Source organism: Vipera ursinii (genome assembly GCF_947247035.1).
Source record: "Vipera ursinii genome assembly, chromosome: 1".
NCBI classification, from domain to species: Eukaryota; Metazoa; Chordata; class Lepidosauria; order Squamata; family Viperidae; genus Vipera; species Vipera ursinii.
Genome location: NC_139512.1, coordinates 196,993,506 through 197,018,697, shown reverse-complemented (window position 1 = coordinate 197,018,697; position 25,192 = coordinate 196,993,506). Strand labels below are relative to the sequence as shown.

General features: G+C 35.9%; 1 protein-coding gene across 4 annotated transcripts in view; it reads right to left on the bottom strand.

The window, feature by feature from the left end:
- The window catches only part of MEIS1 (Meis homeobox 1), a 187,967-nt gene that overhangs the window by 76,987 nt on the left and 85,788 nt on the right, over positions 1 to 25,192 (bottom strand). For all 4 annotated transcript variants that reach the window (XM_083369602.1, XM_083369603.1, XM_083369604.1 and 1 more), the window contains exon 8: positions 22,994 to 23,139. In XM_083369602.1, coding sequence (XP_083225728.1) covers positions 22,994 to 23,139 — 146 coding nt within the window. The remainder of the gene's footprint in view (positions 1 to 22,993; positions 23,140 to 25,192) is intronic.

The following is a 25,192-nucleotide window of genomic DNA, read 5'->3' as shown; positions in this document are numbered from 1 at the left end:
TTTCCTTTCTCAGGACTTAAAGATCTAAAAATGTAATTTAATGCATATCTACTCAGAAGTAATCTTGAATGAATTCAGTGGAATTTACCACCATGTAAATGTATATAGGCTTAAAACTCTAGATAATAAATCACAGAAATCTGTGCTGAATCTAAAAACAAATCTTATATCATACCACTATGTTGTTGGTATGTTGTTGTCATTGGAATGTGGTTGTTATGCATACCATTGTGTAATATATACAATTACATCTACTTACTAGCTGTCTCACATATTCTGAATTAGTTCCAAAAGCTTAGCCAATACTGTTGCTTCTATTTACTGTCAAATTAATTATTGCACATGTATTTTCTTCACTTCATCCAAACTTGATTCCCCCCAATTACTTTTAACTGATACCTTAACATATACATGTAAACGCAACAAATGTTACAATCTAATTTCATCTAGTATCAAGGAAAGAATTTCTATCATATTTCAATAATGCCATACACATATCCTCTTTTGAAAGTGTGATTTTTTACTCGGGATGGTGAATTTGCGTGTGAATAGAGCTCTAATAAAGCAGATAGACAGCAATAGTTCTTTGTCACTTGAGAAAGGAGGTGGCTGTGTCTTGACACAGTCTCTTAATACTCTTCAAGTGTCATGAAGAAGTTGCCTAATCAGCATGTGGCTGGTCCTCAATTCTGTTACCATCAGCAGGATGTTAATATTACTTCAAAGTAGTTGACATATAAAATGACTTCCCTTGGCCATTTGCCTCCTCTACTGTGCAGTCAAAGCCTTTGGAGCCAACTTTGAAGCACAAACAGAAACTGAGGTGCCAAAATGAACCTAGTCTACGTTGGGGGTAGGGGGAATGCCCAAACAGCACAGAATAAATACTGTACAAAGAAGATCAGCTGTCATGGAGAAAAACCACAGACACCCCTTTCTACAGAAATATGCAAGTTTTCTACATGAATTTACGGTATTTATTTGAAGCAGAGAGGGGACTAATTATTTATTTCTTTATCACAATTACTCATTCACAATGAAGCCTACAAGTAAATGAAATGCTGAAGGAAACAGAGGAAACAACATGATATAGATAAACTATAAAATTTTCTATATGGGAACAGATAAATATTTAGAAATAAATACGGCCTTCAGACACAAGTAGAGAATCAATTTAGTAGAGTGGTTAAGCACACCATGATAGCAACTGGGAGCCTCTGGCCTCTGGTCCAGCTATATTGGCGACTGTGAGCCAATCCCTGTTTCACAGCCCCATAAAGAAGGCAAAGGTAAAACACTTCTGAAATGATTGCCAGAAAATGGCATGTACCTGTCAGTGTAGTTGCCAGAATTAGAAGACTGATTCAAAGGAGAGAGAAGGAGGGGGAGAGAGAATGAATGAATGAATGAATATACATGAATATGAATAGATTTAACTGTAATGGGAAAACTTGCCCAGGTACCCACGTGTTTTCTCAGTTTGCAGTTCTTCTAAGTGTTGCTGAGAACCCATGTTCTACAGCAGGGGTGTCAAACTCAATTTCATTGAGGGCCGCATCAGCATTGCGGTTGCCCTCAAGGGGCCGGGTGGGTGTGGCCTGGGTGGGTGTGGCCTACTGGGTAGGCGTGGCTAGAGTGCGTATGGCCTACTGGGTGGGCGTGGCCAGCTCTACATCGTTGGCATCCAGGGTGCCTATGGGGGCCTGGGCAGGAGTGGGACAGATCTGAGGGTCTCTGGCAGAAGGAGGGTCTCTGGGCCAGGGCCAAGGCAGTGGGGGCCGTTCCCTCACTGTTTCCAGGATGGCTTCACGGGCCACATGAAACCACTTTGCGGGCCACATCCGGCCCCCGGGCCTTGTGTTTGACATGTCTGTTCTACAGTTTTTTCAGTTTAAATTTCATTTCTTGCACTGGGGATCTCCTTCAAAGAATTGCTACAAATAGATAAGATTTTTTTTTCTGTGATCAGCCTATGCAATGATGATAAACTCTAGGCATGCTTATCAAGCATTAGTGAGCATCAAAAACTTTCAAAGGACTAGGAGACAGATATTCAAGTTTTACCAAGTGTTGCCTCAGGTGTGTATTTTCCCCATTAAAATCTACACAGACCACAATGTCTTCCCTAGATTTGCACTAACACCACAAAAGAGAATTAGTATATGACGTTTACTGTGTTGAAACACAAATTCCTATAACGTTGTTTTAAAACATTCTCTGCATGCTTGATTGTGTAACACATGTGCCTTCTAAATACAGCTTTATTTGAAGACAGTTCACTGCATGATCACTTTAAAATTTGATTTACTGTTCCACAGACACAACTAAGCAACTAATCTTCCAGGACAAATGTGACACATAAGAACAGCTAAACTGAAACATATAAATCGCACATATCCTTAAAAATATTATTGTCTGTAATTTAATCTAACAATATTTCTAGGCCTATAACCCTGCACGCAGAAGCAATTTCCCAAGCATTAATACTTAAATGGGTCATATGCACTACATCTGTCATTCTGTCCTGAAGTCTATGAGGCACAACCAAGACTCTGCAAGCCTATTGATTTTTCTAGCATTTGCTTTAATTTACTTAACCATTGAGAAATCCATCAGTACATAAAGGGCAACTGTCCATTACTGCCTCATTTGCAGACATTCTTTCTATTCATTCTCCACCCCAACCCACCCTGCCTCTCCTCTTTTGGTGTAAATGCTTAAAGATGCTTCTGTATTTATGATGCAAAAAAGGCAGAATGGGGGAAGGGAGATGTCTGGAAGATGACTCACACCTGTTCTGTTCTGTGAATTGCTGCACTGAAGTATACCTAATGTGCTTTAAAATAGAAAATAATATCCAGACTTTATAAATCTCTGTGCAAAGTGTGTAAATTAGGTCCTAATTATATTAACATGGAATCTGCCTCCTCAATGCTACATGAGCCCTCTCTAAACAGGCAGAGCTCTACTGCAGTTCTTTTATGAGGAGATGATTACTACTGCTTCTTAGATTGTCTCTAAATATTCTGTTTACAAATAAACCATGAAGCCTTGAGCCAACTTTTCAAGAATAATCATCTGAGGGTTTTTTCCCCTCCTACTCCACGCCATCCCTGTTCTAGCAAACCTCCACCACATATGCATGGCAACAATCAAAAAAGCCCAGGCTTCATCTAATTACTCTATCACATAATTTCACAAATTGCCTTTTCGCTAGGGAGCCAAGTGCAAAACACACTCACAGTGGGATTTCAGGCAGCAGCTTTCATTTACTACTCATTTCTTGTTAAATTAAACACAAAAACACCAGTTGTGTGAAAGAAGTCAAAATGAAGGCTTGTAAATGAGCCAGGCGAGCACATCTCATATTCATTCATACCACTGTTGGAAAATAGCTTGTTGGCAAGCTGCATTTTTAATTGCAGTGCAATATCCCTTAACCCCTTTGACGTCCTAATGCATTTTCAGAATTACAACTAGCAAACTCTAGAAAAACAAACAAAAAGACCTTCCCTAAGCTCTGCCAGCAATGTAACATTATATCAACCACACAAACATACATTTTATACAGGCCAAAATCGAAGTGGTTTTGTTAATAGTCTAGGAAGATTATAAACCTTCAGCTCATAATGTGTTGTACTAATGGTAATAAATCCAAACATCTGATATTGTTGTGGTGAGCAAATGTCAATTAAAGCCCAATTGTGTCCTATAAAAACCAAGCCACATTGATTATGATTTGGATAGACTTCAAGCCTCTGAAGTGTGTCGTAGAAAGGATCAATTATAACACTACAACAGGTTAGGTAACCATCATGCCATATGTTTTAATAGTCATACGTATCTTTTTTTTCCTTTTTCCACTTTTTAAAGCACTTTTCATGTGTCTCTTTTTCCTTTGATTGTATTTTTATTTTTGTGGGTTTTTTTGTCATTTTAAAAAAGCAATAAAATAAATAAAACATTTAATAGTCACACATACTTTCAATTCTTCACACAGTCATTTTCTTTTCCTAAGATGAGTGAAATTTGCATGAGGAATCAATAATTGCTCTGGATGGAACCCTCAGTTTGTTTCCTATTAGTAGGACAGAATTTCAGCTTAAAAGCAGTGGTAGAGACCTAAGGGTTATATTGTTTTCTACATTACGTTTACAACTTAAAATGACATTTTGATAACCAGTCAAACTCAGGACTAAATGCAGTTGTTTTAAAAGCAATATTGTTCTTCTGTACCGCTACCATTTCTTATCAGCAGCAAAAGCTCTGCCCCAGTTCTCTGCAGAGGGAAAACATTAGCAGCAGCTGTTTGTACATTCCCACATTAGAAATCCTATTCACAGACAGGTGGAATAATTTAAAAGCCAATGTGGTACCATTTGGTTGTAAGCAGTGTAATCGTTTATCCCCCAAAATGCTATGCCTCATATTTATGAAAACATAAGTAAAATTATTATTCCCACAAATCTTAAAACTCTTTACTATTGCCTGCTTACAAAATGATCCCACCTCATATTTGTGATTTAATAGCACTCTAAGGTTGAATGAGCTCTCTTGAATGGATGTAACTACAAATATTTTATTCTACCCTGAAAACAGAGGATAACTGCATATACACTCTCTACACATTTTCTAACATATGCCTGAAATTCAGTTCCCGGTATCTGAAATGTATATGACTAAGTACATACTTAAATATACTATGTCCTGAAGATTCTGGGAATTGAAGAATCAAACCCAATATCACAAATAGGTTTTTTTATCTGAAAAATAGCTCGCTGCTACTGGGGTGGGAAGGAGTATATTTTAAAGTGGGATATGTGGGAGAACAGATGTCAATATGGTGCAAAGATTATCTATAAAAAAATCTATAGCCTGTCCTGTACAGTTTCATGGAAGACAGCAAAAGCTAGGAATGCCACCAAATCTTGTGTTAACAATACATTGCTACAACATAGAACACATACAGAATTTTTTTTAAAAAATCTGAAAATTCTTAACTTTCACTTCAGGTAGATGCATTTTGTAAGTTTGTCTTTTGCTTCAAACACCTGCCATACTTACTTGACCAAAGACTTTACGCTAACTTTCTCAGGTTAATTGAGAATTTGATTTTCTCACCACTATGTTTTTCCTTTTTACACTACATTTGCTAAAGCCATAGGAGTGGGGACTGAAAGAAGCTAACCCAATATTATATGTAAGAATTTATGTTCATGTGCTTTGCCTCATGGTGATATCAGGAATTACGATTTTTAGCACATAACTGTAAGTAAAATATTTTACTAACACTAGAATAAAGGTAAGTCAATTAAATATAAGTTCCGATTCCATGCATCCCATCACATATTTGGAAGGGTCCTTTCAAAATTCATAATGTTAAATGCAGATTAGATCCATTGTTAGTAATGTGACTGCAAAACAAGAATAAACTATTCAAAGAAACCACCCAAAACACGTCCAGCATTATACTCATGAATGAAAGCAACCCTATTAGCTATCTAGTTATTTAGATTCAGTTGGAACACATCCAAATGAAGAACCTTTACCACTTCTCCAGGGTTTTCTGTTTAATTGTTCTTACTCTGATATGTCTTGACTCATCATCACCCCTCAAATATGTGCAGAGAAAAGTTTATGTTAGAACAAATGCTTGATTCGCTGTTATGAAAACTTCTTTTTTCAGCAAGAGGAAAAAAAACACACCCAATTTGAGTTGACTCAAAAGGGAGCCCCCATCTTAGAGAACATATTTGGAACATGTAAAATGGCATCTGTCCAATGAAGGCCTACTTGGTAGCTAAACTCCCATCCTTTCCACATATTTAATGGAATATTTTTACCCATAGGAGGAATGGAATTAATAAATGACAGCAGCACCAAGTCCTGTTGGCATTGCAACAGAATCACTAGTGGCATTATTCTAGGGAAATACTGACTTTTAAGATTTTGTAAGACTGGTTGAGATAATGAAAGATGAAGAGTGAAAATTATGAGTTCAGCCATCACAAGAAAGACAGTTATGAATATAATGATAAATGTAACCTGTGCTTGAATTTGGAGTTTATGGAGAAGTAGAGACTGGAGACTCTGTGGTGATAGAAATGCCTTTTGTGCATTTCTCAGAGGCATTTTACTCAGTGCTCTAAAACCTAACTTTGGTGATGAAAATGGGCTGCTGGGTTAAACTCTGATAAGTCTTTGCACAAACAAACTGAGAGGCAGGAGCATGTTTGGAACTTGCCTATGCAAGACAAAAAGGAGTGCCTATTTTTATGAAAAGTTGTTGGAAGAAGGGATAAACGATGATTATGTTGCATTAATATGTGGGGGGGGGGAGACAGAGAAAGAAAGAAATGCTTAGGTTTGGTTTTTTTTCCCCTAGAAGTCATATTTCTTAATATAAATGAGAAGACAATGATACTTTATCAGGAAATATATGGGATAATTTATTAATGCTTAACTATCTTGTATTCACTCAGTAATTAATACTTTTGGACTAGAAACTTACACAATTGTTTCAGTATTTCCCAGTCACAAACTATCACCTACATTTTACAAAATATATATATATATCACAGCACATACTTTCAATTTGCCATAGAGAGAGGTACCACATCACTGCTTTTGCTATCCATTGCTACTATATCTCCACTTAGTTCCCAATTTCTATTCCTAGCATATTAAAGCCTGGAGCGGACAGGTCTCATTGTTATTCATCAGGGAATAGTGCTGGGCTCTTTATCTCTGGTCCTATCCACTCAATCATTTCCATCTGTGTATTTCAGAATAAGGATAGACAAAGTCTATTTTTGGTTCAAGTCACTTTCACATGCAATCGTCTCTCCATCCTATCCTCATTTCTTCACCAACTTGGTTTTGTTTTAATTAATGAACATTTCTAAGTTAAATAACTTTTTTCTTAACCAAAACGTAAAGATGTCCCTGACCAGTTGTGTCCGATTCTAGGGGGCGGTGTTTTATCTCCATTTCTTGGCTGAGGGAGCCAGTGTTCTTTGAAAACATTTTCCGTGCTCATGTGGCCAGCATGGCTATATGCTAAAGGTGCATGAAACACCTTTATGACTTTCCCAACAAAGTGGCACCTATTAATCTACATGTATTTGCATGCTTTACAACTGCTAGGTAGAGAGGAGCTGGGTCGAGGAACGGGAGCTAACACTGTTGTGTGGTGCTTGGGTCTCGAACCCAGACCGTCAGCTCTCCAGTTGACAAGCTCAGCATCTTTAACAGCTGAGCCATTGAGGCCCCCCCAAAAAATATGGAACTCTTCACAAATTTGTGTGTCATTCTTTCGTAGGGGCCATGCTAATCTTCTCTATATTGTTCAAATTTTAGTGTATATGCTGCTGAAGCGAGCACAACCAAAATGTAACCTTATATAAATTCTGTCTTTAAACAGGCATTTCTGGATGTAAAGTATTTCATCCTTTAAGGAAGTCCAAATGCAAGGATAGGTGTACTGTATATATATATGGTGTTGTTGTTTTTTGTAAAAACAGAGAACTGTATTTTGAAATCCGGAGAACTACAAAATCCCAAACAAAAGGATATGGCATTTTGAGCCTTAGTCCCAAAAAGTATATATTAAAATTTGGTCAATGTAAATATAAGCAGAGATGTTGTGAGAAACTGCGGGGAGGGAAAAGTAAATGATGAAGGCAGTGTTGTCTACATGCGACAAAAATGTGCATATGAAAAAGGCGGATCTTGATGCTGCTTGGGGAATGCTGACAAAAGCATTGGATCCTACAGATGCCGCTAATTATATGTAGTAACACATGTAAATTCTCAAGAATCCTTAAAGCAAAGGCCATACTAGAACAAAAAATGTTTGTGAACACCATAGGAAATTATACCATCCTAACTTGATTTCATGTTGATTACTATTACAATTCATGTTCATTACTATTAAACATTAGAGTCTAGCACCCAACCTATTGTACCACAAACTGTAAATAATATTTAAATTATTGCAAATTCTAAAAACAATAAAATATCTAGATTTAGCAAAGTAAGGTTATTTTAAATTGCAAATATATATATATATATTAAATTACAATATTCATATGCAACATGTATGTTAACAATAAACATTCATGGGCTAATTATTTACAATACTATGTATTTTAAATCAGAAAATGAACTATTTCAAAGAACCAAAGTAAGTGATGTATTGGGCTATAATTGGGGATACCTAGGTTCAAGTCCAATTATGGTAACTCAGCAGCTGATTTTGGGACAGTCACTTTCATCCAGCTTGGACAGTCACTCTTTGGGGGAGGGGCGCAACAGAGGAAGAAGGGTTTTATATATATATTGAGGAATCCTGGAGAAAAAACAAGATAGATATCTAACCAAACTATATATGTAACTGTCTATTTCAAAAACAGCATCTATGTATGGTACCAGTTCTCCAAATACGGTAGTTTGCAAGATATGTTTTTTAAAGGTAGTAGATATAATTGGATTACAGCAAATTATATTACCTTAGCCCTGACTGGATGTGTAATAGTCAGATTTCAACTCCTTAAAATTCAAAGGAAAACAGATAGTTGAAAACTATCTACTATAATTTATCATTGCTTATTATTATTACTTATTCTCGTGCCCCAAGCCAGCTACTATATTACTTAGAAAATTGTTTCTTTCGTAGATAACCTTGTTCATTATAACTTCCTATTATAGGAGTTGTCCATATTTTCTTTAAATAAATTTATTTCTAGGAATTTTTTATTTCAAAAATACAATTTTTTTCCCTAAGCTCAAAAAACCCTAACTAAACCTTTGGGGCTGGTAAGCACATTTGATTTGGAAGAACATATCATGGTAACTCACACAAAATGGCTGTCCTGGAAGGTGTGGTCAGTCACAAAGCAACCTTTACATAAAATAAATTGGTAAGGATGTTTCCTGCCAATGCCTCTAGTCCCTTGCCCTCAGATTCTCTCTATATCTGTTTACCTTCTTTTTCCCGAACAGCAACCATTCACTATTTTTAATTTCAAAGAACACCCCAGTGTTTAGTTATGACCCTAAGGCAATCTTAGAAATAAATATGATAGCTTGCTATATAACACCTAGCTTCCCATTTCATTTTTTTTAATTAAAAGAAGCTTAATAAAACAAAATAAATTAAAATCAGATGAAGTGTGGAGCCTGAGGGCCCTAAGGGAGGCATTATCAGGTACCTTGCCCCTGCCCACATCACACTGGAGACCCAGACTATGGCTTAACGGTTTATTAGCCAGGTATGGAAGATGGAAGATGACAGAACAAATGCACCTTTACGCCTTATAATTGTCCTGTGAAAAAGTTACCCTCTTTGAAGCATGGAAAACTCAAGAGGTATTGCTCTGTTTAAAATATTATGTGGCAGATATAAATTTTATAAAATGGGTGTGACTCACATCTGCAAGGAGCACAATGGCTTCAAAGTCCACAATTAAAAAAATGAACCCTTAGAAAATTATTAGCAATAATAAAGGACATAATTCACAAGTAAGTGCAGGGAAATATTATTATATAATCTTCAGCAGCTCCCTGCATTACTGCAACTCAGTTTACTTACAAAGTTAAACTTTTTGAAAATCAGAGTTACTTTTAAGAAAGAAATGGCAAAATGGTTAGAATGCAGCATTGCAGGTTAACTCTGCCCACAGCCAGGAGTTCGATCCTGACCGGCTCAAGGTTGACTCAACCTTCCATCCTTCTGAGGTCAGTAAAAAGAGGACTCAAATTGTTGGGGGCATTATGCTGACTGTTTAAACCGCTTAGAGCACAGGTGTCAAACTCGATCGCATCACATGACGTATCGCAACCATTTTTTGCCCTTGAGGAGCCAGGGTTGGGAGTGGCCTGTGTATGACGCATCTGGCCTGCAGGCCGCCAGTTTGACACCCCTGGCTTAGAGTGTGCTATAAAGCACTATCGGGTGATAAGATAAGTTTAAGTGCTATTGCTATTTTTGGAAGCTAGTTTGCATGCACAATTAACTTTAGTGGCCTCAATGCAAGGCTAGTGTATAAGGCATCTGGATTGTTATTTATGAAATATTGGATTGGATTCACAGGACTCCTTTTGTGGGTAAAGAAATGTTTGGAGCCAATCACATGTTTCTAATTACAGTTCATAAAATGCAGTCTATGTGGTCCCACTGAGACCAAGTCAACAAAGTAGTTTTGTATTTTGGCTTGTTGCAAATTACAATTATAACCTGAAACAGATTTAATGGCAAAGTATTCTAGCGCAGACAGTTACATTTCCTTTTGAGTTTTTGTTGGTACTTTATGTTTCAGTATGATTTCTTATGAAGTAATTTAAAAGCCTGTTTCAATATGTAGCTCAAGATGGCACAGAGTTGTCAAATACTGTAAGGTTTATTAACAGTATTACTCAAGGTAGTTTTTTTTTTAGAAGCTACCTATCTACCTACCTACATCTCAGATTTACCATAGATTATTCAGGTGTAGTCCCTCCCCCCCACTAACTGCCTGTGAATTGTGGGGAGGAGCTCATCTTACATACAGTGAGGAAAAAAATGCTTTGGGAAACTAGTGAATGGGTGGGAATGCAATTGACTGCAGACGTTGTTAAAAAAATGTGAATTCCCCTGAATTAACCATTTGCTTGGAAGGCTGCTTACTTGCTGAAATTTAATTCTTTTTGTAATACCTAAAAAAAATTTTCTCTCTCTTTGAGTTCCTTTCTTCAGTTCCACTTTCTCTTTGCATCATCTTTATTAATCTTTGTTTCCCTCACTTCCCTTCCCACTTTTTCCTCTTCCTGTGTCTTCATTTTCTTGTCTCGCTTCTGTTAAAAGGAAGGATAGGAATAGATATACATGTTTTTGTTTTGTGTAAGAGTATGGTTGGCATGCAGATGACAATCAATTAGTTTATTAATGAGAAGCCTTATTTTACAAGCAATTACACTTGATATAATTATGTTTAGAATTTTTAATTTATTTTTTAATTTTTAATTTTAATTTATTGCACAGATGATTTTAATTTTATTTTTATCTTGATTTCTGTACTTATTATATGTTTTGTTGTTAGCCACCCTGAGTCCTACGGGAGATAGGGCGGGATATAAATCCCATCAATAAATAAATAAATAAATAATAAATAATAAATAACTTTTTTTCTTTGAAGCCTGTTCTTTTTGGGAGAGATTCTAACAGGTATGGCTCTATATTTTGACTATGTCTATTCTCTTCTCTTTTTTTCTGTTCTTCCTTTTTGACAGAATTATCTTAAAGTAATAGTTTTCCTTCCAGTAACTAAACTGTCCTATAAATTAGCTAAACAATGTTAATCTGCATGAGATATTATATCACCTTGTTTCAGATCACCACAGTATGTACCGCATTCCTAAGATAGTGCTTTGGTAAATTCCAGCTGTACTATAAAATATTCTTTGAAGATACAGTCTGAATTATTCTGTTAGTATACAATTTGCCTATCTTCTTTATTACAAGACGAAATATTCTTCTGGTTCTAATAAAGCAGCACAAGTCATCAAATCATTTCAGGGCACAATTCAATGTATTTTTCGTAATCTTAAGTAGCTGGTTAATTAAGGAGGCATTTTGCCTTTATCAGGCTCCATGTACACAAAGATCCTCAGAAAATGCTCTGTTTTCCTGAAATCAGACCGGTGGGGGTGGGGTGGGGGGGACAAAGCTATCTCAGCAACAGTATAATCTCTTTGGAGCTCCCTATTCAGAGGGCATCTAGAGGGCAAGATAGATGAGGTTTTAAACCTGGCTGGCAATTCATTTTTCAACAATGGCTACAATATGTTATAAGTTAAACAAAAAATGCTAAAATCATTGTAAGCTTTATCATTCGTTTTAAAGATCTGCCTTTAAATAATTACCTTGAGATGAAAGTAACAAACAATCAACAATACTGCAAGCAAGTCTCAATTTTCTTATTGTTTTGTATTGCTTTGGGTCTATGCTTTATTTGTTTTGTAAACTACTCTGGAAAATTTTGCTGTCGTGGGGTAGAATATAAATGTTTATAGCAAATGGAAATAATATACAAAATATTTTCAGAGAACAGAATATATCCTATTTGTTCAGCTTTTTGTAGTTTTCCTCAATTATCTAGAAAGATGAAACGCTGACAGTTGATATATGTAAATAAATTAAAACAAAATAATAGGCACAAAATCCTTAAATGCTTATATACAAATGCTCAAAGCTTGGGAAACAAACAGGGCGAACTAGAAGCAATAGTACATGAGGGAGGGTATGACATTGTTGGCATTACAGAAACCTGGTGGGATGAAACCCATGAATGGAATGGACTGATGGATGGATACAAATGGTTCAAAAGAAACAGGTCTACAAAAAGAGGAGTTGCACTATATGTAAGAGAACACTACATATCTACAGAAACGCAAATGATCAAAGATAGAATCTCTCCAGAATGCACATGGGTCAATATAAAAGAGAAAAAAAGTGACATTACCATAGTGACATTACACACCACCCAACCAATCAGAAGAACTAGATGAACTCTTTGCCAACCAGCTAACAAATGTATATAGGAAGCATACCACAATAGTAATGGGTGACTTCAACTATCCAGTTATCAACTGGGAGACAAACTCTGCAGCGAGTGGGAGATCAAACAGATTCCTAACCAACCTAGCCAACAACTTTGTCATCCAAAAGGTGGAGGGAACTAGACGTAAAGCCATACTGGACTTAATTCTTACTAACAGAGAAGAAGTGATAGAGGAAGTTGAAGTTGCCAGAACCTTGGGTGAAAGTTACCATGTCATACTGGAATTTAATATAATGCAAACACTAGCAACAGAAAACAATCCAACCAGGGTTTTAAACTTCAAAAGAGCTGACTTTAACAAACTCAGAGAGAACCTAGGAAAGATCCCATGGATGAAAATCCTAAAGGGGAAAACAACCCAAGAAGCGTGAGAAACTCTGAAAAATGCTATGATAAAAGCCTAATCCAGCACAACACCACTGAAAAAGAAAAACAAGAAATTCAAGAAGAAACCAACATGGCTGCACAAAGATCTCTCTGACAAACTGAAAGACAAAAAAGACAAATACAAAAAATGGAAACAGGGTCACATCACTAAGGCCGATTATCATCAGACAGCCAGAACATGCAAAGATGAAGTCAGGAAAGCAAAGGCTCAGAACGGAACAAAGACTTGCAACAGAAATCAAGGATAATAAAAGAAGTTTCTTCCAATAAATTAACAACAAGAAAAAAGTTAAGGAAACTGTAGGCCCACTAAAGAGAAAAGATGGCAAGGAAATAACAGGCAACAGGGAGAAAGCAGAACTGCTTAACTCATACTTTGCATCAGTCTTCACACAAAAAGAAACCATAGCCCAACCTACTAAAAAAACACTACAAAAGACAAACTAGAAACAAAAATTGAAATAAGCAAGAAAATGCTAAGAGAACACCTATCTGACCTTGACGAATATAAATCACCGGGACCCGACAGATTACGTCCCAGAGTTCTGAAGGAGCTGGCAGATGTTATCTCAGAACCATTGCACCATATCTTTGAAAAATCCTGGAGCACCGGGAAAATACCTGAGGATTGGAAAAGGGCTGATGTGGTTCCCATCTTCAAGAAAGGGGGGGGGGGAAAGACCCAGGAAACTACAGACCAATCAGTCTAACATCAATACCTTGGAAGATCCTGGAAAAGATAATCAAAAAACAAATTTGCAAACAACTAGAAGCAAACAAAGTTATTACTAGTAGCCAGTATGGGTTTGTCAAAAACAGATCATGCCAAACCAATCTTATTTCATTCTTCGATAAAGTTACTAAACTAATAGACCAGCAAAATACTGTGGACGTAGTATACTTAGACTTCAGTGAGCCATTTGATAAGGTAGACCACAACTTACTGCTTGGTAAGCTAGAAAAAGGTGGAATAGACAACATCACTACCAGATGGATCTGTAGCTGGCTGGCAAACCGTACTCAACAAGTAGTCTTCAACAGCACTACTGTCAACGCTGTGACAAACCAAATTGAAGCCATTTTCATTTTGTCTTCCTTGCCACATATTTAGTTAGAAGAAGGAAAGGGGTGTGTGTAGTTTTCAGTTAGCCAAAACAATTCACATGTATGGGAGCCAAGGTCATTGCTGATAACATTCTGGAGGGCTGGAGAACTGGGAGGAGTGCCTGTGTTCTCTAACACTTGGTGAATGTGATTTACCAGGGGTGGGAATTGCAACTTGCAACTTTGTAACCAAGGGGAGGGGAATTTAGTCTTGGGTTCACCTTTGTATGTGCCGTTATGTTGTAGCCAAATAAAAATGTTATTTAAGGAAGAATTTCTTCCCTTGGAGTTCTTTTAAATGGTCTCATCGGAACCATGACAACTACATCCACATGGAGAGAAGTAAGCAGTGGGGTACCACAAGGTTCTGTCTTAGGCCCAGTACTCTTCAATATCTTCATCAATGACTTAAATGAGGGAATTGAAGGGGAACTCATCAAATTTGCAGATGACACCAAACTGGCAGAAGTAGCCAACACCCCAGAAGACAAACTCCGGATCCAAAAAGATCTTGACAAACTTGAACAATGGGCCTTATCCAACAAAATGAGCTTCAACGTGGAGAAAAGCAAAGTTTTACATTTAGGCAGGAAAAATCAAAAGTACAAGTACAGACTGGGAGAGACCTGGTTTAAAAACAGTAACTATGAGAGGGACCTTGGAGCCCTAGTGGACGATTACTTGACCATGAACCAGCAGTGTGCAGCAGCAGCCAAAAAATGCTAATACAATCCTGGGTTGTATAAACAGAGGCATAGAATCAAGATCATGAGAAGTATTAGTACAGTTTTATAAAACCCTAGTAAGAACACACCTGGAATACTGCGGCCAACTTTAGTCACCATATCACAAAAAAGATGTTGAGAGTTTGGAAAAAATTCAGAGAAGAACAACTAAGATGATCAAAGGCTTGGAGACTAAAACATACGAAGAACGGCTGCAGGACTTGGGTCTGGCTAGTCTAAAGAAAAGAAGAAACAGGGGCAACATGATAACAGTATTCCAGTATTTGAGGGGCTGCCACAAAGAAGAGGGGGTAACGTTATTCTCCAAAGCACCAGAGGGAAGGACAAGAAATAATGGTTGGAAACTGAACTAAGAGAGAAGCAACCTAGAATTAAGGAGAAACTTCCTGACAATGAGGACAATTAACCAGTGGAACAGGTTGCCTCCAGAAATCATGGGCTCTCAATCGCTGGAGATTTTTAAGAAGAGGCTAGACAGTCACTTGTCTGAGATGGTATAGGTCCTCCTGCTTAAGTGAGGGGCTGGATTAGAAGATCTCCAAGCTCCCTTCCAGCTCTATTCTATTCATTCATAATGCTTATAATGGTGAAAATGGGATTGACCAAACCAAAAACATAAAGAATAAAGAACCAAAGTGAAGGATAAATAGCTTTTAATACTATTAATCTACAGTCCTAAATATTAATCTACAGTCATTCAGATATAATATTTGACAAATCAAATATTCCAGAGAGGTTTTCAGTTTACAATACCCCTTCTTACATATTTCTCTACTTATGCGCACACATACATGCACATGCACAGAAAGAGAGCTTTGAAAATGATGGCATTGTGTTGCTGTGTTGCTTTTAAGCCTGAAAAACATCCTATCTTTTACATATAGGATGATACAGCATTACAAATCTCAGTCCTGGCATTATGATACTTAAGAAAAACTCACCAAAATCCCAACCTGCTATTGTTTTCAATTCTGACTGTTGAAGAGTGCTTGAATTTATACAGGAATATACTAGGCCCCCTTCCTACTTTATAATCCACCATCTTCTCTCATTTTTCTCCAAGGTGCTGAAAAAGAGGAGCCAAAGAGAAGATTGCCTTACTTTACCTCCTGAAAATTCAAGCACTGCTGTCTAAGGGATAGCTTGAATTTTGCATTTTCTTACTGCACGAAATCAACAGTATTCCACTCAAGAAAGGAAAAAAAATAGATTAAGATATCATCAGCATGTGAGAATTTATCCTGGCCAGCATAACAATGAGTGGTCCTTGGTACTCTTTGAGCTTGGTTGCTTTCTTGCAGACATTTCATTTCCCAAACTTGGTAACATCATCAATCCTAGTGGAGAGTGGTAGACTAGCACTGATGGTGTTACCTAGTTTGGGTAATGAAAGGTCTGCAAAAAAAACTCACCAAGCTTAGAGAGCACCAAATAACCCCTCTTTTAAACCCTGATCTACAAATATTCTCTACATAACAATTGTTGCTCCATTAGGTATTAAAGAAAAACAGAATACAATATCAATAAAGAATACAGACAAAATAAATCTGTTCGCAGAGAACATTTTTTTTTTCAAAATTCTAACATAACATAAAAAATTTATTTACAATACTAACTGAATACATTTAAAAGTAGCAAGATCTGGAGCCTCTATATCCTCTATAAGCAATACTGAAGCAAAACTTCTTGCACAAAAACTATTTGACTTTTTTTTCCCAGGTGGATTTCTATAGTCAGGAATATGTATAAGGGGTTGGAAAAAATAGGGACCACTCCGGTGGGAAGGTAACAGCGTTCCGTGCGCCTTTGGCATCTAGTCATGCCGGCCACATGACCACGGAGACGTCCTCGGACAACCGCTGGCTCTTCGGCTTTGAAATGGAGATGAGCACCGGCCCCTAGAGTCGGAAACGACTAGCACGCATGTGCAGGGGAACCTTTGCCTTTACCTTTTACCCCTTTAAAGAAATATGACCCTATCTTTTCAAAGACAAAACTACTTTGTTTTTTGCTAGCAGAATAGCCATAATAATAAATGCCTATCCCTAATTATTTTTCCCAGTTTGAAATAATTCTAGGCCTCTTATCAATTATTTGGCTTCCTATGTGACAGAAAAATATGTATTTCAATGTAGCATCAAGCAAACCAAAAGTACAAGGGAAAGTATAATGGAAGTTTAGGTACCAAATCTGAAAAATTATTTTTCCACTTTCTAGTTAAAACAATTCATTCATATGATGTAATTATTTGGAATTCAAAAGTTGTCCAACAGCTAAACGTTATACTCCCAGGGGTTTTCTTTTTGTTTCTTTTCTTTTCCCATTGACTCCTGACAACCACATGGATGAACGTGTGTAGTTTTCAACTAGCATTTCTGGCAGTGATTTGTCATTGACTCCTTTCTAGTACTACAAGGAAGTGACTGGCCCCCAAGGTCACCTGACTGCTTTTATGTCTAAGGCAGGATCAGAAGTTAGATTTCCCTACTCCTAATCTATCAGACAAAATTGGCCATCCTCATTCCATTAGGCAATGCCATGCCTCCTCAATATTTTAAAAAAAATTCTTACTATCACAAATCCATACTGAAAGTTGGAAACAAGTTTTAATCCTTAATTTTTCCCCTTTTCTCTCCTTTTCCATTTCTCCATCACCCATGCTTGATATGACTAATTAAAGGAATGAAAAGATAGAGAACTCTTTAGGATTAAAAAATTATTAACTGTAACCCTATCTTTGCTGAATATTTTTTGCAAAAGAATTGATCCACAAGGACTTGCTTGGATTCAAATGAAGATTTTTTAAAAAAATATCTTTGTGTCAGGATACAGTAAGATACATAGTCTTCAGTAAAGGGGAGGCATATAAACCTGAGCAAGCTAATAAATATCTTTTAAGGCAATGTGATTTTATGAAAATAATGTTTAAAGAATGGCAACCTGCAAATCTGTTTAAATCAAAGGTAATTCTCCAGTACTAAATAAAAGTGAAATGAGGCAAATCATGGAATCCATGGCAAGAGAACTTAGTTTAACACTGTATATTATATGAATTCCACTTGTATCTTTTCCAGCAATACATTCAATTAAATAGGTGGTAGCCCAGCCTTAAAAATTATATTGTATTTGTCAAACGTTTCTAGATTACATTATAGTATTAGTTATGGTGCATATCTCTAATGAAAATACTCATGATACGACTCATTGTGGATGAACATTTTAAAGAATATTGGACAAATTACGAAACAGTCTTATACACTCAATGTTAAGTTATTTCTATTTTCTCCAAATTATATAAAATGGTGATTAATTTTTTTAAAAAGCAAAGAGTTTGAAAGATTAAATGTTTTATCTACATTTAATCTCAATTTTTATTTATATCAACCTACTATTTCTTAACAGATTGTCTCCAACTACATATCTTTTTGATTAGAAATAATAAATAAGTTTACATTTTAAAATAAATATATTTATCTAAATTACAAATTACATTGTACATTTATTTTGTTGTTTGCATTTTCTGAAGATATTTTTCATTGTTTTGTTCCTTTTTTATCTTAGTGTTTTGCTAAACCTTATGTGTTGAAATATTTTTGAAGAAATATTTGAATAGCCCCCTTTTTTTCCCTCCTACTGCATTAGGATTATTGGAATTGCTGCATAGCAGTGCCTCCCTGAATGGCATTGTCTTAATGCAATGGGCTTCATCACTATCAATCTTTTAAGCAAATTCATTAACAGTATCAAAAGAAGGATTACTGATTAAAAACACTGAATTCTCAGATTCTAGCCAGAATAAAATTACACTACTGAGGTAATCTACTTTTTAAAGAAATGCAGTACACTTATTTCAATGGGCAAAACAAACAGAAAAAAACAGCAAAAAATGAAATAAACGGAAGTAGCCAAAATAAATGCATTTGTATTTAATGATTAACTCTATATTTTTATGTATTAATACAAAGTAGAAAACATTACGTATGTTAAAACACAAAGGCTAGATAATTAGTCAATCTAGCCAAGTATTGCCAGCTCTGAAGGACAATAGTATATGCCCTAAGGCAACAATCTCTTATTCAGTCCTCTTTGAGGTAGAATGTGGGACTGTCTACATGCAGCATATATTTTATACTCCTGAGTTATGCCCAGGTATGTTGTGTGCATATGAGATTAAGAAAAAGGGAAAGAGATGTAGAAGGAGCAAGATACTGTACAAACACCATCCCACAATGTGTGTGCTCAATATTATATAAGGTGTCTGAAACTGCACTGCTAGAATGATTTCAAAAATTAGTTGCATATTGCATGAAATAAAATAGCCAACGTTTCCTTTGTACTTTTACTTTTTGTTTGCTTGTTTAAATCACAGTCTAAAAGATGGTCTTGAGCATTATGGACTAATTTTAATAAAACTTACAGAAGTTTCCTATTTTTATTTTAATAATTCCATTGACCAATCATTAATATGACTGCCATGTAATTAGTATGTTACTGGGGTATTAATATTATAATGGGTATTAGTATCATAATTTTATAAGCAGTCCTTTGAGATAATGGTAAAATTAAGAAATGTTAGTGCTCAATCAGAATGCAAACTATTTCAGTGTTAATTATTCCCAGCTCTTCCATACCATTTTAATTTGCAAATTACTGTATCTACTCTAAGCTTTATATTACATACCCATGCAAATAATTTGGTGTCTAATAAAATAAATCTCGACAAAACTGAGGTTTATTAGTTTTAACAATCAAAAATGGAAATTATTCATTTGTGAGATATTTCCAGGAGTTCAAGAATTATTTCTTTAAAAACAAAATGGTTTTTCCTTTTAAAAAAATCCAGGATGTTTCATTTTGCATCAGTACAGATTCTTCTCCATATGAAGGATATATAATGTACTTGATACATAACATAGTCTATAAAAGATCATTCTGTATATATAAAAAGGTAAAGGTAAAGGTTCCCCCACACATGCGTGCTAGTCGTTTCCAACTCTAGGGGCCGGTGCTCATCTCCATTTCAAAGCCAAAGAGCCAGCGCTTGTCCTAGGACGTCTCCATGGTCATGTGGCCGGCATGACTAGACGCCAAAGGCGCACAGAACACTGTTACCTTCCCACCAGAGTGGTCCCTATTTTTCTACTTGCATTTTTACGTGCTTTTGAACTGCTAGGTTGGCAGAAGCTGGGAAGAGTAACAGGCGCTCAGTCTGTTACACGGCACTCGGGATTCAACCCGCCAAACTGCCAACCATCTGATCGACAAGCTCAGCATCCTAACCCACTGAGCCACCGTGTCCCTATAATATATATATATATATATATATATATATATATATATATATATATATATATATATGTATGTATGTATGTATATATATATATTAATTGCAGCAATTACATTAATCATATTTATCTTAAGACATAAGCATTAAATATCCTTTCAGACTTTAACACAAAAATTTGGATTTTACTTCCTTAACTCTATATCCAAGACCAGTGTAAGGAAAACCAAAGGCCGCCTCACATAAAGCCCAAAAATCCAAAGTGGGCTGAACAGATCTACAGACTCACTTCAAAACCATTGCTTTCCTGTTACATTAAAAATCCATCTCCAACCTAGGGCTTCATTTATTTGGTAAATGCAAATCTTTCAAAAGTTAACAGTTTACCATATTCAACTTTTTAAAAAAAAATGCAAAGAGATAATGCAAAACTGTTTCTACACATTCTCAGACCATTCAAATATGTTCAAATATAAGCTTCTTTATTAGGAACAATAATTTTGTGGTTTTTTTGCATTTTCTCTGGCAGTACTAAGAAGAAAAAGTGAAGGGGAAAACCACTGGCTTGAATTTGTAAGAAAATAGATAGGAAAAACAGTCTCTAAACAGGAGATCCTCCTTGTACAACATATAAAGTCCTGAATTTATTTGGATCAGTTCTAGATATGATTATTTAGCCTTATTCATTTGTGAAATGGATGTTTCAACCTCCATTTACTGTGACTCTTCTCTCCAGGCACAGCAATTCAGCATATTTAGGTCCACTTTGTATTCCATGTAACTATATTGCCAGCAGTAGTGTGCATGGTGGTCTCACACAGGGCAAGTGATGTCCTAGCAAAACCTGTGTGAAGTCTACTTTATAATACCCAAGAGAGGAAATATCCCTTTAGCTCTCAATTAGTGCTGACAAATCCATGTCTTTATTCACTCAGCTATATATGTTATGGCCTTTGAGATGCTTGATTCCTTTCCTATATAAACTGTGCCCAGTGGGTGTGAAGGTTACAAGAAGGTTACAAGTTGTACTGTTAGCCACTGATATTTTTGGTTCTGTATTGTACTGAGCATAGACTATCTATTTCTGGATCCTAAAAAAATGAATGTTCAGCTTCAATCCTCTCTTTTAGAATTGTTTACATTACAATATTGAGAATATTCCTCAAAGGCAATCACAAGTACCAAAAAACTCTTTTTAAAATATAAATAATAATAGTCTTTAAATCAAGATTAAGATTTTGTAAATTTCTGGAAACTCATAACAGGCCTCCAAGAATCTGAAAAATCATATTGCTTTAGACATTCTATTTAACTAGTCAAATAAAAGTGTGTATGTAAAATGATGCAGAAAGATCACAATAACAATAAAGATATTGGCTCATTCACCAGATTCAAATTAAGGAATGGAAGAATGGGGAAGAATGCTAGTCAGCTGTTTATAATAGAATGTTGGTATAATGTACCCCATTCAAATACTTCATTCAAAACTTTTCATTCAAAAATTTTAAAAATTTTGAATTAGCTAACGTTGTTTATAGCTGCAGCAACTAAAAATTCACTTTCACATATATTTACATGCAAGCCATGCCCAGGATTATAAATACAACAGCATAATCCTTAACCCTCCATCAGATAGCTCTGACTGGCACTCGGGGTTTCAAACAGCATTACCACTTCCAATTCCCTGTTACTGCACAGAAAGCTCTTCTTAATGATGAATTAGAGGAGGCAGCTGGGGTGAACAGGAGGGAACCAGCTTTAGTACAGGGAAGACAAAAATAAATCTGCTAAATACACAAATATCTGGACCATGAGAATGTCGCCAGACTGACTGAATTATGACCAAATGCTTCAGTGACAAGAGAGAATTTCCTAAACCTAAGAGTCTCACATCAGATGCTTATACATCTGACAAGATAAAATTGCTCCCCATACACACATATCCCATGCCACATGGATTCTGTAACTTCGCAAGAACATCTTTATTCAAGGAATGGAGGGGAGCCAAATGATGGATGTTTGACCTTCCTTGTCTCCCAAACCTACAAGCAAAGACCTGCCCCATTCCTATTCAAATGTATCCGAAACAAATATTCAGAAATCTTGGTTTAGAAAGACATCCAAGCTTTGATGGAGACTCTCTAGAAAATGTGCCATATTCTATTTAGGGGGAGGGGGGGGAGGAAAGCTGTCCTGCTTTAAGCAACCTTCTTGTTAAAAGGAATGACTTTTAAAGCATAGGCTTCTTTTTTTATTCAGAATTATGTCAACCTGGTTTAACAAATAGAAGACAGATGCTGCACATGTGTGGCCTGATGTGCTTTAGCTAAATCATGTTCAAATATAGAGGGCCCAGATATAAGGCCCATATTTAATTCTGCTAACTTGCAGCGATTGAGAACTGGCAGATAAATACCCAGATCTTGCAAGCTAGCCAGTGGATACTCCTTCTCACACTAACTAAATACAAAAAGAAAAGGTGCAACAGAAAAGAAATATCTGTTTTATATTATTTAGATGTCCAGAAAGAAAACAAATATCAAGTATCTTAGTTCAGAGTTACTACATATTGAACAGAATAAATTAACATTAGCCAGATTGTTGTTTTTGTCTTAAACAAGAAGCTGAAGGAAAAAATAACAAAAGAATAGATGCAACAATAAGAAACAAAGCAGAATATTTATTTTAGTTATACACATAGGAATAATTTGTTGGTCAGACAAATGTAAGTTTCCCTATTTCTCCTCTTTTTCTTGCATAAGATAAAATATCTTAAAGACTAGTCTTTGAACATGTATTACATGCATTTTCTGCTGTAACTAGAATGTTTTCTACACAGGTTTCATTTTATACATGATCTGGACTTGACTTACTGTTAGATGCTGGAACAGCCATGCCCTCATGATATTTGTGGCTACTTTGGGAAAGATGCCGCGCTTTTTATGTCGCTTTTTGTCCTTATCTGGATCATCATCATCACCTGTGCTGGGAGAAGCTACGCTGTTGTCCAAGCCGTCACCTGTAAATATAGTGAATCAAATATTTCACTTTAGCTATCTTGAGATTCTATGATTAAAAACTAATTTGGGGAGGTACATTACACACCCAACATATGCACTAAACACACACATGAACAATCATAGACCTAATAAAAATTCACAATGTATTTCATGAAATAATATTAAACCTACTATGATTTTTTTTTTGCTATTGTGAATTCTAAATCACAACTGCAGCACAACATCATCTGTTTTCTGGTTGCAACTCTTAAAGATGTTCCTTCAAATCCCACTTTAAGATGCTACCCGTTAAAGCTGAGGTTTTCTGAATGCCATTAATGTGCTCTCTCACTGAGCTACATACCTTATATCCAAACCAGATTGAATTTTTATAGACTTTTTAAACAATGCCAAGCACTTACAACTAAAGCTATTTGTAAATATGGAAGACATTATTTGGGACCATGTCTGGGAGATTTAAATAAGGTGAATCACCATTACAAATTCAATGTTTTCAATTCTGATGAGAAGTTACATTATATCCTCTTCTCACATCAAGATCAGAATATAATTATTCTTTGGACTTTTCCATTTGTCCAAATGTTGTTATGCATTCACTGTTTCTCATAAAAAAGATTCAAATTGCATTAAAATGCATCTATCTTTTAGGGGGGAAATCCTTAGTAAGCTGTACTTAAGATAAAACCATATATAAATATTTATTTTAGGAGTTAAAAAATAGCCACACATATTTAAATAAAACTTTTGTTATGCTTTTTTTCAAATTCTCGTATAAAAACAAAAACAGACTAAATTATGAATGGGCACGTGCATACCAGGGGTAGTAGCCTGGAAATAAAATGATTTATTCAACTCTTATCATTATTACACCATCTACAATCACTGTATATCCATCAAGAGCCTGCCTATCTGAATTTTATTAGTGAAGTTCAAACTCACCAGTTTATTTATAGAAACCAGTTTTTATTTATGCTGTAATTTTAGCTTATTTTTCATACTGCAAGAAACACAGCAGGAAGGCCAGCAGTTAAAACCTGAAAAGCATTTTTCAGAATAGCTTGGAATAATTTCTTATATTTCAATTTCATCTTTTTCATACAGACAGGATGTCAAATTGGAGCTCCCACTGTCACAATCTTTATGAGCATTCATGTTTTGATCTAATTTAGGCAACTACTATCAATAAAAGAAACACTTAGAAAGCCTTTGTTTTAAACAGGCATTTTAATTCTTCAAAATAATGATCGATAACATGCAATCTTGTAAGAATTCATTCTTTCAAAAAAATGAGTGTGACTATCCTCACAAAAAGCTCTTTGCTTCATGCAAGTTCAACTGAGGCATTCGTATTTCTAAAAAGGAACTCTTTAGATGTCTTAGGCTGATAAAAGTCTTTGAAAGGTTTTATTCAGAGAGGCAATTCCCCATATAAAGTAATGATTCATAAAATAAACATAAGCAAACAACGGCATTTAAAACTTCCCCGTACTAATCCACATTCTCTAGTCTGAGGGGCAATTAAAGAGAGGCAAGGAAGGAGAAATGTATCAGGCGGCCAGTGGCTAAAAGTAAAAGGGTTTCTAACAGGATGACATCCTATTGCTTATTCCTTTTTTTTAAATATACTTTCAGCTCCCTTACCACCCACCCCCACTCTGGCTTCAAATTATTTTAGCAAGCCATGCCTTGTGCCTGGATAGAAGAGAATTCATTGATAATTTATGGAAATATCTACTATAATTCAATGGAGATTTTTTTTTCCAGCTTTGTGCATCAATAGATAATCAAGGCCTCAAAGCAGCCTTAGCTTAGCATTACCTCAGGCCAAAGAATTCCTGAAAGCATGCCTTCGGGGCACCTGAATTATAGACTCCATTAGGAGGGGGAGGCTTTCTGCATTCCATGCAGAACACTCCCCCAGAACCTTTCCTGTTTATTTCTGCTGTATGAAAGCAGAAACATTAGGAACAGAAACCACCACCGCCACCCCTTTTTGAAAGGGGAGGCTTATGGAGATACAATGGAAAAACCTTTCAAGCGAGACCCAGATCA